Consider the following 14,981-nt stretch of genomic DNA (forward strand, 5'->3'; position numbering starts at 1 on the left):
GGTTGAATTTTACTGGCTCCTTCATAGCGACAAGGAATGTGTCAACGGCGATGTTACTATTAGCAGGAAGATGATGGATGTTTATGTAGCTGCTGGTGAGGTTACCGGCGGTGTTGATAGCTGTAGGACAACCAACCTTACAGCACTTCCAGTAAACAGTGTCCCGCCTTCTTGACCTCTTGATGTTCAACCTCTATACTCTATACCTCTATGTCTCTTCTTATGAATAAACTGTTATGCTCCTGTTATGTTCAATAATAAACTGATTGAAAGGCTCATAGTTTACTGATATATATATATATATATATATATATATATATATATATATATATATATATATATATATATATATATATATATATCATGGGCGGATAGGGGTGGGTGGGGGGTGGGGGGGGTGTGCGGCGTTGCGCACCACCTCTTTTTATTTCGAAAAAAATCTTTGTTTCTGTATAAATTACCACCAAAGACAATAAACAGATCTTATTTTTGCACCCCCCTCCACTTTTTAAAAAAAGCTGTATCCGCCCATGTCTATATATAACTGCTGGCGGGTGAACACAGTTTCCTTAATGTCAACTGACGTGACTTGACGGGAACATTACGCGCACCCTGTGTTAAAATCACCAACCAAATGTGGAACAGAGTGATAGTGAGTGTTACAATCACTTCTACAACCGGATGCTTACGTTACGGTGTGCGGACATGCCTTTGTGGACACTGCACTACTCTAGGGACTGTAAGTCAGTCTATATCGATGTATGTCAGTAATTATACACTAAAGGTAACGACAAAGCTGTGGCGCTTCACATCAGACAATAAGTGAATTCATTTTAATTTGAGGACAAATCTCACTCACAACACACACACACACACACACACCACAATCACACACACACCACACACACACCACACCACACAGCTACCAGTGTCACTACCACCACCCTCCTCCTCCTACTACTACTACTACTACTACTACCACCACCACCACCACTACTACTACTACTACTACTACTACTACTACTACTACTGCTACTACTACTACCATTAACACTTACTACCATGAGTCTCTTCAAGTTTTATATTTATCCTATTTATTTATGTTCATCTTATTTACATTAACACAGCTGGTTAACATACACATCACTGATTCTTGTATGACAATCGCACAATGGTGGATTGTGGCCAGATCAGTGTGGTGGAGTTTCTGATCCATGTATAGACACAGTGTAATGCATGACTCTAACAGTTCACCAACATCAGCAGGAAAATGAAAACAGGTTAAGAGCATAACCTGCTCCAGTCAAAAATGCCTTTTAAGGGCAATGTTTACAAAAAATGATTTCCTCAAACATATTTGAAATTCGTTGGCTGGTTTCTGTTTCGTCCCTTGCCCTGTGGTCTGTAGTCAAACAGTTTGATTTGTTGGCGATGCATGAACAGCAACGCATCGTCGTGACCTCCACAGCACTGTGTGAACATTTCTTCTCGAGTGGTATGTATTTAAGTTTCATGTCTGTCAAACCCAAACCTAAACTAGAGGTCTTACCTCAGTATTCAGCTTTAATGTCGAAATTAATACAAAGTAAACAGTTGAAGGTCTATATTTATGTTATTAAGATTATGAAAAGCGAGGTGTTTGAGTGTTTAGTGGACTCTTTAGACTAACATATAATTTAACACATACATATTCAAGCTCTTGATTCCCAATCTCTTTATCTTTCTTTTCTTTCACGTGATAGAATATAATATGATTTTGTAGATACCTAGAATCTGACAGTGTGTGTTGAATGTATTCCTTGATCTATAGTTCTTTTGTTACAAACCAATGTGGTCATAGACACAGTTAATTTCTATCTTCAGAGGTTCAAGGCAGTTTACTGAGAAAACAATACATGACTCCCTCATTCATAACATCTATGTAAATTTTGGGGTGAAACATTTGGACAAGAAGTAGGCATCCTCAAGGACACCAGTTGTGCTCCTCTTTTTCTGATCTGTTTCTTTATTCACATGAATCGGAATTTCTGTCAAAACAAGGTATCAAAACAAGAAGTTTAACAAAGCTTCGGGTACATGCATGATCTGATATCATTCAATGACCATCAAGTAGTCCAATAATCATCTGTCGCTTTATGTCGAGCAATATTCCTGCAGTGCCAGTCTTTGTTGTTTACATTTCACAACTTTTGACAATCGACTCTATTTTGGGCTGAGGTTTCTTATGAATATCGAAAGCGTTTTGTCACTTTATTCAAATAAATATTTCCTTTCATGTCGATCGGGTCATCATTAGATCATGGACTTGTCAGAATAGAAGATTTTAAGATATCAGAGTAAAATTGTTAGTGTCACAAAAAGAATAATAATCAATACAAATATTTGAACATATTTCTGATGTGTTACAATACGTCTTCTAGACAAAATTCTACAGAATGAATCATAATTGCATTGCAGACATTTCTGATTATTGAGCGCTTCAGCATCATGAACCATGTTGTTATCACAAATGCATTAACTCTTGTAGAAGCGTAAGATATAAAGAAAGAAAACCCTTTCGAAAACGCATAACAGTAAACTACGATTATAACGAACATGCTTATAACGAACTGACGGATAAAAGGAACTTACTTTTGGGGTCCCGACTATTTGCTGTAGTTATGCTGTATATATGCCTATAATGAACTACGGTTATAACAAACTAAAATTAGTAGTCCCTTTGAGTTCGTTATAACCGTAGTTTACTGTATATGATGTTACATCGTATAACATTTCAAAATGATGAAACAGAAATAGCTCAGCTTTGTTTAATGTCAGATCGAAATTCGTCGATGGATTTGCAAATAAACCAATTACCCATGTAGTTTCACTATCACAGGCCTAATGCGTGTTTGGTTATGAAAATGAAACTTTCCGATTGATGGATGAAATGGCGACGGACAACGTATAACGACATCAGGTGATTTGAACTTTAAGATCAGGCAAACACAAAACAATTATGTTGTTTCCTGGTGAGGCATAAACATCGCACCAACCTCTCATTATGAATTTTCAATAACAACAGGAATTGTTAATGGAATTTCCAGAATTAATGAATGAGTGAGTGAGTATGGTTTTACGCCACTTTTAGCAATATTCCAGCAATATCACGGCGGGGGACACCAGAAATGGGCTTCACACATTGTACCCATGTCGGGAATCGAACCCGGGTCTTTGAAGTGACGAGCGAACACTTTAACCACTAGGCTACCCAACCACCCCCCAGAATTAATGAAACTCATTATCCGCTCCTGTACGACTTCTTAGGCCATTTCCATAACAACTGAACAACGCATAATGCCACTATGCCGCTATGGCTCTTGCTTTAGCCCCATTATCTCGTGCGCTAGACAGGGTAACAACAAGTACAATCTCTTTATGTCTTTTGGTATGACGCACCCGGGAATCGAACCCCGGACTTTCCACTCTCTACCAGCAGACCACAGAGGCGGTCCAGATAATTAGATTGTCATCTACTATTTAAATCTTTACATGTAAGGTCTTGTTATATTTGTTTCAGGATAACTGTTCGTTATTTTACAATGCCCATGCAGCCACGTGATGTCTTCTTCCTTGTCGAGAGACTACAAGTTAGGCATCTTAAGTGAAGTTAGCATTTAGACCATACAGCTTGTGTACTGGTTCTGCAATACACTATTGATAGTTCGAGCATTAAATACTGTGAAACACTTATGAGGCACTCATCTACTGTTATCTATTTGATTTCAGGATAACGATGACAGTGTGGCTGATTCTGTGTCTTGCATCTTTGATATTTTCTGCACAAGGTGAGACAAGAAAAGATTCTGTATTCTGCCTTCAACTTGTCACTCGATGCCATATGCATATGTGTAGCAATACAGTGAACGGTATTACTACAGCTGTGTACAGTGAATGGTTCTTGCTACACCTGTTTACAGTGAATGGTATTACTACACCTGCGTATAGTGAATGGTTTTTGCTACACCTGTGTACAGTGAATGGTATTGCTACACCTGTGTACAGTGTAAGGTTTTGCTACACCTGTGTACAGTGGACGGAAACACTACACCCTCCTGAAGTGAATGGTATTGCTACACCTGTGTACAGTGAATGGTTTTGCTACACCTGTGTACAGTGAACGGTATCACTACATCCTCGTACAGTGTGTGGTATTGCTACACCTGTGTACACTGAATGGTATTACTACACCTGTGTACAGTGAACAGTAATACTACACCTGTGTACAGTGAATGGTATTGCTACACCTGTGTACAGTGAATTGTATCCCTACACCTGTGTAGAGTGAATGGTTTCTGCTACACCTGTGTACAGTGAATGGCATTACTACACCTGTGTACACTGAATGGTATTGCTACACCTGTTTACAGTGAATGGTATTGCTACACCTGTGTACAGTGAATGGTATTACTACACCTGTGTACAGTGAATGGTATCACTACATCCGTGTACAGTGAATGGTATTACTACACCTGTGTACAGTGAATGGTATTGCTACACCTGTGTACAGTGAATGGTTTTGCTACACCTGTGTACAGTGAACGGTATCACTACATCCTCGTACATTGAATGGTATTGCTACACCTGTGTACAGTGAATGGTATTGCTACACCTGTGTACAGTGAATGGTATTTCCACACCTGTGTACACTTAATGGTATTGCTACACCTGTGTACATTGAATGGTATTGCTACACCTGTGTACAGTGAATGGTATTGCTACACCTGTGTACAGTGAATGGTATTTCCACACCTGTGTACAGTGAATGGTATTTCCACACCTGTGTACAGTGAATGGTATTGCTACACCTGTGTACGGTGAATGGTATTTCCACACCTCTGTACAGTGAATGGTATTTCCACACCTGTGTACACTTAATGGTATTGCTACACCTGTGTACAGCGAGCAGTGTTGTTACACATGGGCACAGAGAATGGTATTGCTACACCCTTATAGTGATTGGTATTGTTACACTCTCGACACTGAACGGTTTATCTTCACCCTCGACAATGAATGGTAATGATACATCCTCTATAGTGAAATGTATTGCTACACCCTCTATATATTATATAGAATATAGAATAGCGTCACATGACAGTATGTTTGTCTACATGTCATATACATTGAAATAATATTATTTTCCGATCATTCTAGGTGACCAGTGCAAGGACAACCAGCACTGTTCAGGCTGTGACAGAATTACAGGACGTTGCCTCACAGATTGTGACCTTGGGTATTTTGATGAGACCTGCAGCTCTGTTTGCAGCAAGAACTGCAAAAACCGCTTATGTCAGTTGTCAGGCTCTGGCTCAGGTGCTTGCACTGAGGGTTGTGTCCCTGGATATCAAGGTCCTGGGTGCAGCATACGCTGTGGCAGTCCATGGGGTACCTGTGTAGCATGTCCAGGTGGGTGTGATGGAGGATATTGTCAGCTGGCCTCCTCATGTGTGTCTGGATGTGTGGACTCCTACTACGGGACTGACTGTAAGACTTGTTCAAGTAGGTGTAAATCCTGCAACAGGATGAAAGGATTATGCAAGGAATGTCACCCTGAATATTTTGGTCCCAACTGTGCACATTCCTGTGATCACTGCCTAGGATCGTGTGAACATGGATGCGCAGAGGGCTGTCTTCCTGGATTCTATGGCACTTTCTGTGAGCAGAGGTGCAGTGAAAAGTGTGGACCAGACCCCGCCAGTTCAACTGACAACCTTCTCCTTTTATCAAAGGCTGATTTTCGTGCCTGTGACAGGACGAGTGGAGACTGCATTCATCGATGTCGGGAGGGATGGTTTGGTCCACAGTGCTCTTCTCCATGCAGTCCTAACTGTGGACACAAGTGCCACTCGGACCGTGGGAAGTGTACAGACGGATGTACACGTGGCTTCTATGGTGGACTCTGCCAGTACACGTGTGGAGTGTGTCTTGATGGTGTCTGTGATCAGAAGACTGGTACCTGCACCAAAGGCTGCCACCTGACTGGAAAAACGTGTGATTCTACTTGTACATTCAACTGTTCTATAGTGGAATGTCTGAGAGTGGAACATTGCAACCAAGGTAACTATAGTACTACAATGCTTCCTGATTTACCCGTGGCCTAAATCTGTAATCAGTTTAGTTATTAAGCTATATCAAACTCCAATACAACCATTTCCTTAAAACTTACAGAGGACACCAGTAGAAGACACAGTGGCATACAACTAGCTACCCTACTGACATCGCTGTTGTTTTTGGTGGTTGGCAGCGTGGTGTCAGTGACGATCTGTTGCCGCAGGCGTGTTAGGATGCTAGGGTGAGTGATATTCACAGTATACCTTTTCTGCATCCTAGCTCACATGGACAGTAACACGTGGTGTTAGTATATATGTATTGGTCGTCAACAGGGGTAAGCGTTACAGTTATATAATTGTTGCCGGTAAACACAACGGATTGGATGTTAAGGGATCCTTTGAAAAGAATGATTTCATTTAATGTTATCTTAGATGTTTTCTTTTGTATGAGCAAATATGATATAGCTTCCCTGTAATAGAGCTACTGTATAACAATGGTGTTATAGCGTCTTCGTGATACAGAAATTATATATATTCATGACGTTATACACCGCGATGAAAAAGCTACTGATTATATTCATGATGTTATAGCTTCGTGGTGATACAGCAGCTACATATATTTATGACGTTATAGCTTCCTTGTGATACAGTTTCTGTATATATTCATAACGTCAGAGCTTCCTACTGATACAGTTACTGTATTTATTCGTGACATTATAGCCTCCAGGTGATACAGCTATTGTATATATGCATGACGTTATAGCTTCTTAGTGATACATAAATTATATATATTCATGATGTCATAGCTTCCTTGTGATACAGTTACTGTATATATTCATGATGTTATAGCTTCTTGGTGATACAGTTACTGTATATATTCATGAAGTTATAGCTTCCTGGTGATACAGTTACTGTATATATTCATGATGTTATAGCTTCTGGTGATACACCTACAGTATATATTCATGACGTTATAGCTTCCTTGTGATATAGCTACAGTATATATTCATGACGTTATAGCTTCTGGTGATACACCTATAGTATATATTCATGACGTCATAGCTTCCTTGTGATACATTTACTGTATATATTCATGATGTTATAGCTTCTTGGTGATACAGTTACTGTATATATTCATGAAGTTATAGCTTCCTGGTGATACAGTTACTCTATATATTCATGACGTTATAGTTTCCTGGTGATACTTCTACTCTATATATTCATGACGTAACAACGTCCTGGTGATACGGCTGCTCTATATATTCATGACGTCATAGCTTTCATTGTGATACAATTACTGTATATATTCATGACGTCATAGCTTCCTGGTGATATAGCTACTGAATATATTCATGACGTCATAGCTTCCTGGTGATATAGCTACAGTATATATTCATGACGTTACAGCTTTCTTGTGATACAGTTACAGTTAAATATTCATGACGTCATAGCTTTCTTGTGATGCAGTCACTGTTGTTATTCACAAAGTTACAACTTCCTGGTGATACAGTTACTGTATATATTCATGATGTTATAGCTTCTTGGTGATACAGTTACTGTATATATTCATGATGTTATAGCTTCTTGGTTATGCAGTTACTATATATATTCATGATGTTATAGCTTCCTGGTGATACAGTTACTGTATATATTCATGACGTTATAACTTCCTGGTGATACAGTTACTGTATATATTCATGATGTTATAGCTTCTTGGTTATACAATTACTATATATATTCATGATATTATATCTTCTTGGTGATACAGTTACTGTATATATTCATGAAGTTATAGCTTCCTGGTGATACAGTTACAGTATATATTCATGATGTTATAGCTTCTTGGTGATACAGTTACAGTATATATTCATGATGTTATAGCTTCCTGGTAATACAGTTACTGTATATATTCATGACGTTATAGCTTCCTGCTGATACAGTTACTGTATATATTCATGATGTTATAGCTTCCTGCTGATACAGTTACTGTATATATCCATGACGTTATAGCTTCCTGCTGATACAGTTACTGTATATATTCATGATGTTATAGCTTCTTGGTGATACAGTTACTGTATATATCCATGACGTTATAGCTTCTTGGTGATACAGTTACTGTATATATCCATGACGTTATAGCTTCCTGGTGATACAGTTACTGTATATATTCATGATGTTATAGCTTCTTGGTGATACAGCTACTGTATATATTCATGATGTTATAGCACCCTGGTATTATAGCTACTGTACATATTCACGATGTTAGAGCTTCCTGGTGATATAGGAACCGTATATGGTCACGACGTTATAGCACCCTGGTATTATAGCTACTGTAGATATTCATGATGTTATATCTTCCTGGTGATATAGGAACCGTATATGGTCACGACGTTATGGCATCCTGGTATTATAGCTACTGTACATATTCATGATGTTATAGCTTCCTGGTGATATAGGAACCGTATATGGTCACGTCGTTAAAGCATCCTGGTATTTTAGGTACTGTATATATTCATGATGTTATAGCTTCCTGGTGATATAGGAACTGTATATATTGATGGATAAATTCTTTCTAGTGTTATTGCTACTGTGCATATTCATAACATTATAATTTCTTAGTGATATTGATACTGCTCATGGTCATGGCGTTATAACTTCCTAGTAACATCTCACTAGGCATGACATTGTGTACGCCAGTCGTTCGAGGCGCTGCAACTCGGGTTCGAATCCCAGGTTGGCCTTAGTTTGTCAGCAGCATCTGGGTGTTTCCATAATGACCAACATCATCTTTGTATCTATTACAAACTGGCATTTACGTTTTGATTATATAGTCTATATTGCAATGCATAAATTGTTATAAGTCTGACTATCACAGTTGATAAGTCAGGATCGGGAATTAATTTGTTCGAATCCCCGATTGTTTCTGTTTATGATCCTATATATGTCAGTACCATACCCTTAACTGTCCGGATGTCTTGCAAACAAGCACCACCCACGGCCAGGAAGACAGAATTCTTATAGTTGTGATACTTCCTGTTTCCGTATCTTGGACACTTACATGTTGTACAGTTTATACAAATGTAGATATAACTGAGGTGCATAGTGAACTCAAATCATCAGTTGTTTCTTCAGAGAAAGGCCATGGCGTTAAACAGGAAACAAACAAACAAACTTATACATATGTTCTTTTTCACAGACAGCACACAATACAAGGAATCATTCCACATGAAGCACCAAGTCATGAGGACCAGGTACCCCCAGACTACTGTGAAATCAGAGACGAAGATGTGGACATCGTGTGTGAGCTGCCAGGTATAAGAGGAGACGAATCGGTAACTGGTGCTGGAGCTGCCCCTGCCATACCTGTTCTGGCAGACAACTTTGTAGCAGACTGCGATAGTGCAGACAGTGATGCTGCTACTTCCGAGGAGTCAGGTGTTGACGAGAACACGTACACTCACCTCGTGCGACCGGTTGTTGTTGATGTTCCGGAAACAGTAGTGAACTTTGTACCTCCAATCGAGGAGTGATACAATGTAACCACTACATGCTTAGTTTACAACGGATTTGCATTTTGGTATCAAGTTAAAACTGAAGTAATTGATCAAAATTGAACAAAACCCAACATAGAAAAAATAAAACATGTATAGAAACAACTCTCAATCATAATTTATTCCTCATGATTATTTGAAGCAGTTCAATATAGAAGGGCGTTCCATGTTTCAAGTAAGAAATGTTTGATTTTATCATACTGTCAATCCTTTTGAAAAATCTGAAATATTACGTGTCATGATTTTCATTTTACTTTGCTGGTTCAGTTACTTTGTTAAAACTGTCATTTGACATTTCATTTCTTGAGCAAAATGCAATAATTATCAACATATATATCGACATTAGACAGACGTTTTGGGTATTGTTCATCAAACCCCTCCTTCCTGTACCCTATACAAGCCCCTGTAGTCCTAATTACATATTGTCACTGACAAGAAGAGTCAATCCGGCCTGTGGCTTCAAAGATGCTTCTGACTATTGATCTTTACACTGTAAAGGTCACGTGCTAGCTACAGTCGCAACCTGCTTGATATACTACAGTCTCCACACCTCGGGATGAACGTTTTCCGAAACAGTTTCCTTTTGTGTATACTTTGCCTCGCTGTTGATATTAATAAATATTTCCGGGTATGAGTAGTTGTATAACGCTATTGATATGACCACGTGAGTACCTCGTCTGCTGGTGCGGACTGATGATTTGTCACGACAATTATGTGACATGTTTTATCCTTTGCATTTTTACACCACTGATTGTCGTCGCTATGTGCCAAACACGTTACAGAATGGATTTATGTGTTTTATTTTTCTAATTGCTACATTTGTTTGTTAGTTTTTGAAGTTCCAGGGATGACAACATCTCAACAGTTAACCTCTCGTTTGACTTGTACAGGATTTACAATTTTCTATTTTAAACAGACGATTTATAGACAGCATCAAGAGTGACTATTGTTTTTCTATGGACTACTAATGGCTAGTGAGTTTATTCATAATGCAGTCTGGTGAATGTCATCATAATCCATAGTGGTGAATGTCAGCATGATGTTGGCTAGCGAATAACATCATAAAACATGCTAATGAATGTCAACATAATTTAATCTAGAGAATATCATCATCATCATCGAGGCTAGTAAATATCATCTTAATGCAGGATAGTAAATGCCATAATACTCCAGCCTAGAGTATGTCATCATAATGCAGGATAGTGAATGTAATCATAATGAAGGATAGTCAATATCATCATACTCCAGCCTAGTGAATGTCAACATACGCCAGCCTAGTGAATGTCATCATAATGCAAGATAGTGAATGTCATCATACTCCAGGATAGTGAATGTCATGATACTTCAAGCAAATGAATGTCATCATAATCCAGGCTAGTGAATGTCATCATTCGCCAGGATAGTTAATGTCATCATAATACAGGATAGTGAATGCCACCATACTCCAACCTAATGAATGTCATTATCATGCAAGATAGTGAATGTCATCATACTCCAGCTTAGTGAATGTCGTCATAATGCAGGTTAGTGCATGTCGTCATAATGCAGGCTAGTGAATGTCATCAAAACACAGGATAGTTAATGTCATCATACTCCAGCCTAGTGAATGTCATCATAAGTCGGGATAATGAATGTAATGATACTCCTGCCTGGTAAATGTCATCATAATGCAAGATAGTGAATGCCACCATACCCCAGGCTAGTTAATGTCATCATACTCCGGGATAGCGAATGTCATCATTCGCCAGGATAGTTAATGTCAAAAATACTTCAAGCAAATGAATGTCATCAGACTCCAGGATAGTGAATGTCATCATACACCAGCCTATTGAATGTCATCATACTCCAGGCTAGTGAATGTCATCATTCGCCAGGATAGTTAATGTTATCATAATACAGGATAGTGAATGCCACCATACTCCAACCTAATGAATGCCATTATCATGCAAGATAGTGAATGTCATCATACTCCAGCTTAGTGAATGTCGTCATAATGCAGGCTAGTGAATGTCATCAAAATACAGGATAGTTAATGTCATCATACTCCAGCCTAGTGAATGTCATCATAAGTCAGGATAATGATTGTCATGATACTCCTGCCTGGTGAATGTCATCATAATGCAAGATAGTGAATGCCACCATACCCCAGGCTAGTTAATGTCATCATACTCCGGGATAGCGAATGTCATCATACTCCAGCTTGATGAATGTCATCAGACTCCAGGATAGTGAATGTCATCATAATCCAGTCTATTGAGTGTCATCATAATGCAGGATAGTGAATGTCATCATACTCCAGGCTAGTGAATGTAATTATAATGCAGGAAAATGAATGCGATTATAATGCAGGATAGTGAATGTCATCATAATGCAGGATAATGAATGTCATCATACTCTAGGCTAGTGAATGTCATCCTAATGCAGGATAGTGAAAATCATCATACTCCAGCGTAGTGAATGTCATCATAATGCAGGATTGCTAAAGTCCTCATAATGCAGGTTAGTGAATGTCATCATGCTCCAGGATAGTGAATATCATCATACTCCAGGATAGTAAATGTCATCATAATGGAGGATGGTAAATGTCAACATAATCCAGGCTAGTGAACGTCATCACAATGCAGGCTAGTGAATGTCATCATACTGCAGCCTAGTGATTGTTATGATAATGGAGGCTAGTGAATGTCATCATAATATAGGATAGTGAATGTCATCATACTCCAGGCTAGTAAATGTCATCATACTCCAGGCTAGTGAATGTCATCCTAATGCAGAGTATTGAATTGTATTGTTGTATTGTTACACCCCATGAAATGTTACTGTTCCTCTTAATGAGCTTATTTTCATCATTACCTAATAAAGCATTGCTTTTACTATGAGTGTTATATTTCTATTTGATACCCATCAATGCAATGTGAATCTGTCAAACCATAACACAACCAGCAAGACGTTAATTTGTTACATGGTATGGCTTTATAGCAAATCGCGGACAATATTTCATTTCAATCAGCATAACAACACTGGATCCTCGCTAATGATTACATCGGAAATTGCAACGTAAATATTATTTTTATTACAGAGCAGTAGCTGACTGTAGTACGAATTTATTGTCTTTGTTAGATACAGATAGCAATTATATAGAGACTATCACCAGCATTTTATATGAAATATCTTAATACGAGTTAAATGAAGTAGCAACATATGTAGGTTTCAAACACGATTGCCAACTTTACTGGACAAACGATACAGGGTATTCAATATTTAGAAAAATAACCAGCGAGCTTTGGGGAAATATATATATGTTTATAACAATATGTGAAAGAATGGCCCTTTAGATCATCTATAATTCAGGGTTTCGTGTCGGTGGGTAAAAAATTTCCGCCGCTATTGTGACGTCATAATGATCAACAGGCAAAACGTCCAGGAAGTGTGATACAAAGAAGGACATTTTACAAATCTGAATTTCACTAGCTTCCAGGTTTGATATCATATTGATTCTCTCTCTGTGTGTATATAATGTTTCTTGATCAACCTCCTCACATTTAACATCACCACATAGTCACGTTCAGTCCAGCTTAATGACAACCCTTCCGGTGTGTTATACACATGCCCAATGCAGTACATTTTCCAACCCCAAAGTTCTACACCTCAATATTCGAAACTAAAACTTTTGCTTTAAGTCAATATCTGACAAAATCTCCACTGGAGTAGTTGAGTAAAAGCTGAATGGCGCAGAATTCGTATACTTGTCCAGTCAGTTCCGAAGACATGCAGAGCCGTGATTGCTGCCCTGGCGGTCACACGAGATACTGATTTTGTTGCAACCTTGTGGCCTTATGTGACATGATAATGAACAGTTTTCAATGCGTTTGTACACCGACCACATGTGACTATCGAGCTCCCAAATTGCATATCCGATCTATGATATTGAATTAAATATATTGACTTTATGAGGTACAATAAGTTTACTAAATATCTACCTGTGCGTTTCCTTTTTTTGAAGAGTGTATGATTCAGATCATAAGTATTTGTGAACAATAACACTGGATCATCTGCGTACAGTAATACAAATAGTGTGATAATATGTTCGATTCATCATAGAATTCATCTGGTTTCAATTTGACACCCTTACATAAATACTGTACAAGTGCCGCTTCGAGGTCATTTAAAAATATTGCAAACAAGACAGGCGACAGGTTTTCTCCTTGTCTTACTCCAGATTTACATGAAAAGAAACGTGTTGAATTATCATTGCAGGAAACACATGATTTGATACTCTTGTACATATTATAAATAACGTTAAAACAGTTTCCAGATATGTTATTTGGTAATAGTTTTTGCCAAAGTCCTGATCGCCAAACTATAGCAAATTGTTTTTGAAATCTACAAACGCACAAAATATTTTCTTTTCCCCAGCTTTTAATAATTCTCTGAGGTCATATAGAGCAAAAATGTGATCATTGGTAGAATAATCCTTTCTGAAACCTGCCTGAGCTTCCGATAGTATGGAGTTCGTTTCGATGAATGTTTGCAAACAGTTATTTAAAACTACTGTAAACAGTTTAACAAAACAGCTCAGCAGGGTCCTAGGTCTGTAATTTTCGGGGTTTCGTGGGTTAACTTAACCCTTAAAACTGGGTTTGATAGCAAATATATTCATTAATCATATTATCAAGACAAGCAGCTTTGTTATTGGTTAAATTCTGCACACAGTTTATAATTTCACCTCTTGTTTTTGCTGCATCAAGTATTGTGCTTTCTTCCATGTTTACTTTACGTAGTTAATCAATATCAAAGTCGTCATCTGCCGAAACTTCATCTAAAGTTTTAAAAAAGCTGAATAATGATTCACTATCTGGTAGGTGTTCATCGCCAGACTGCCTTTGCTGACGAAATTTCCAAAATGAACGTGTGTGATCATTTCTTTCAACATTACAAAATTTGTCATGAAGTCTTTTTAAATGCATATTTGAAAATTTATGAATGCAGTTTTTATAATTTTTACCTTGATTAACTAGTCGGGTTTTTTTTATGAATGTTTGAGTAATTTTGAAATATCTCTTGGCCTCAAAGTATTTTTCCAAGGGCGATTTTACAGTGTTTACCAAACCAAATTTTAGAGCGCTTGTTGGATGTTGATTTTCTCTTACTCTTTTTAACAAATCCGAACACTTTGCCAGCAGCAAGAAGAAGCACATCACTTATTTTGTCATTTACGTTTGTTATAACATCGATTTGATTACAATAATCAGCACAAAGTAGCCCAGATTCAATGGATTGTATAACCTCTTCGTCAATGGAATCGACATATTCAGCAGCAAGCGTCCCATTCCATAGTCTA

The 14,981-nt window shown here is 38.1% G+C and overlaps 1 protein-coding gene across 1 annotated transcript; it reads left to right on the forward strand.

Moving 5' to 3' along the window:
• The first annotated feature begins 3,775 nt into the window (after positions 1-3,775).
• Positions 3,776-9,619, forward strand: LOC139477251 (scavenger receptor class F member 2-like). The gene is made up of 4 exons (XM_071259802.1): positions 3,776-3,827; positions 5,194-6,096; positions 6,208-6,331; positions 9,286-9,619. The coding sequence occupies exons 1-4, from the start codon at positions 3,776-3,778 to the stop codon at positions 9,617-9,619; spliced, it is 1,413 nt and encodes a 470-aa protein (XP_071115903.1).
• Positions 9,620-14,981: the final 5,362 nt, after the last annotated feature.

Source organism: Haliotis cracherodii, unplaced genomic scaffold (genome assembly GCF_022045235.1).
Source record: "Haliotis cracherodii isolate W230 unplaced genomic scaffold, xgHalCrac1.p SCAF_32, whole genome shotgun sequence".
Lineage (NCBI taxonomy): Eukaryota > Metazoa > Mollusca > Gastropoda > Lepetellida > Haliotidae > Haliotis > Haliotis cracherodii.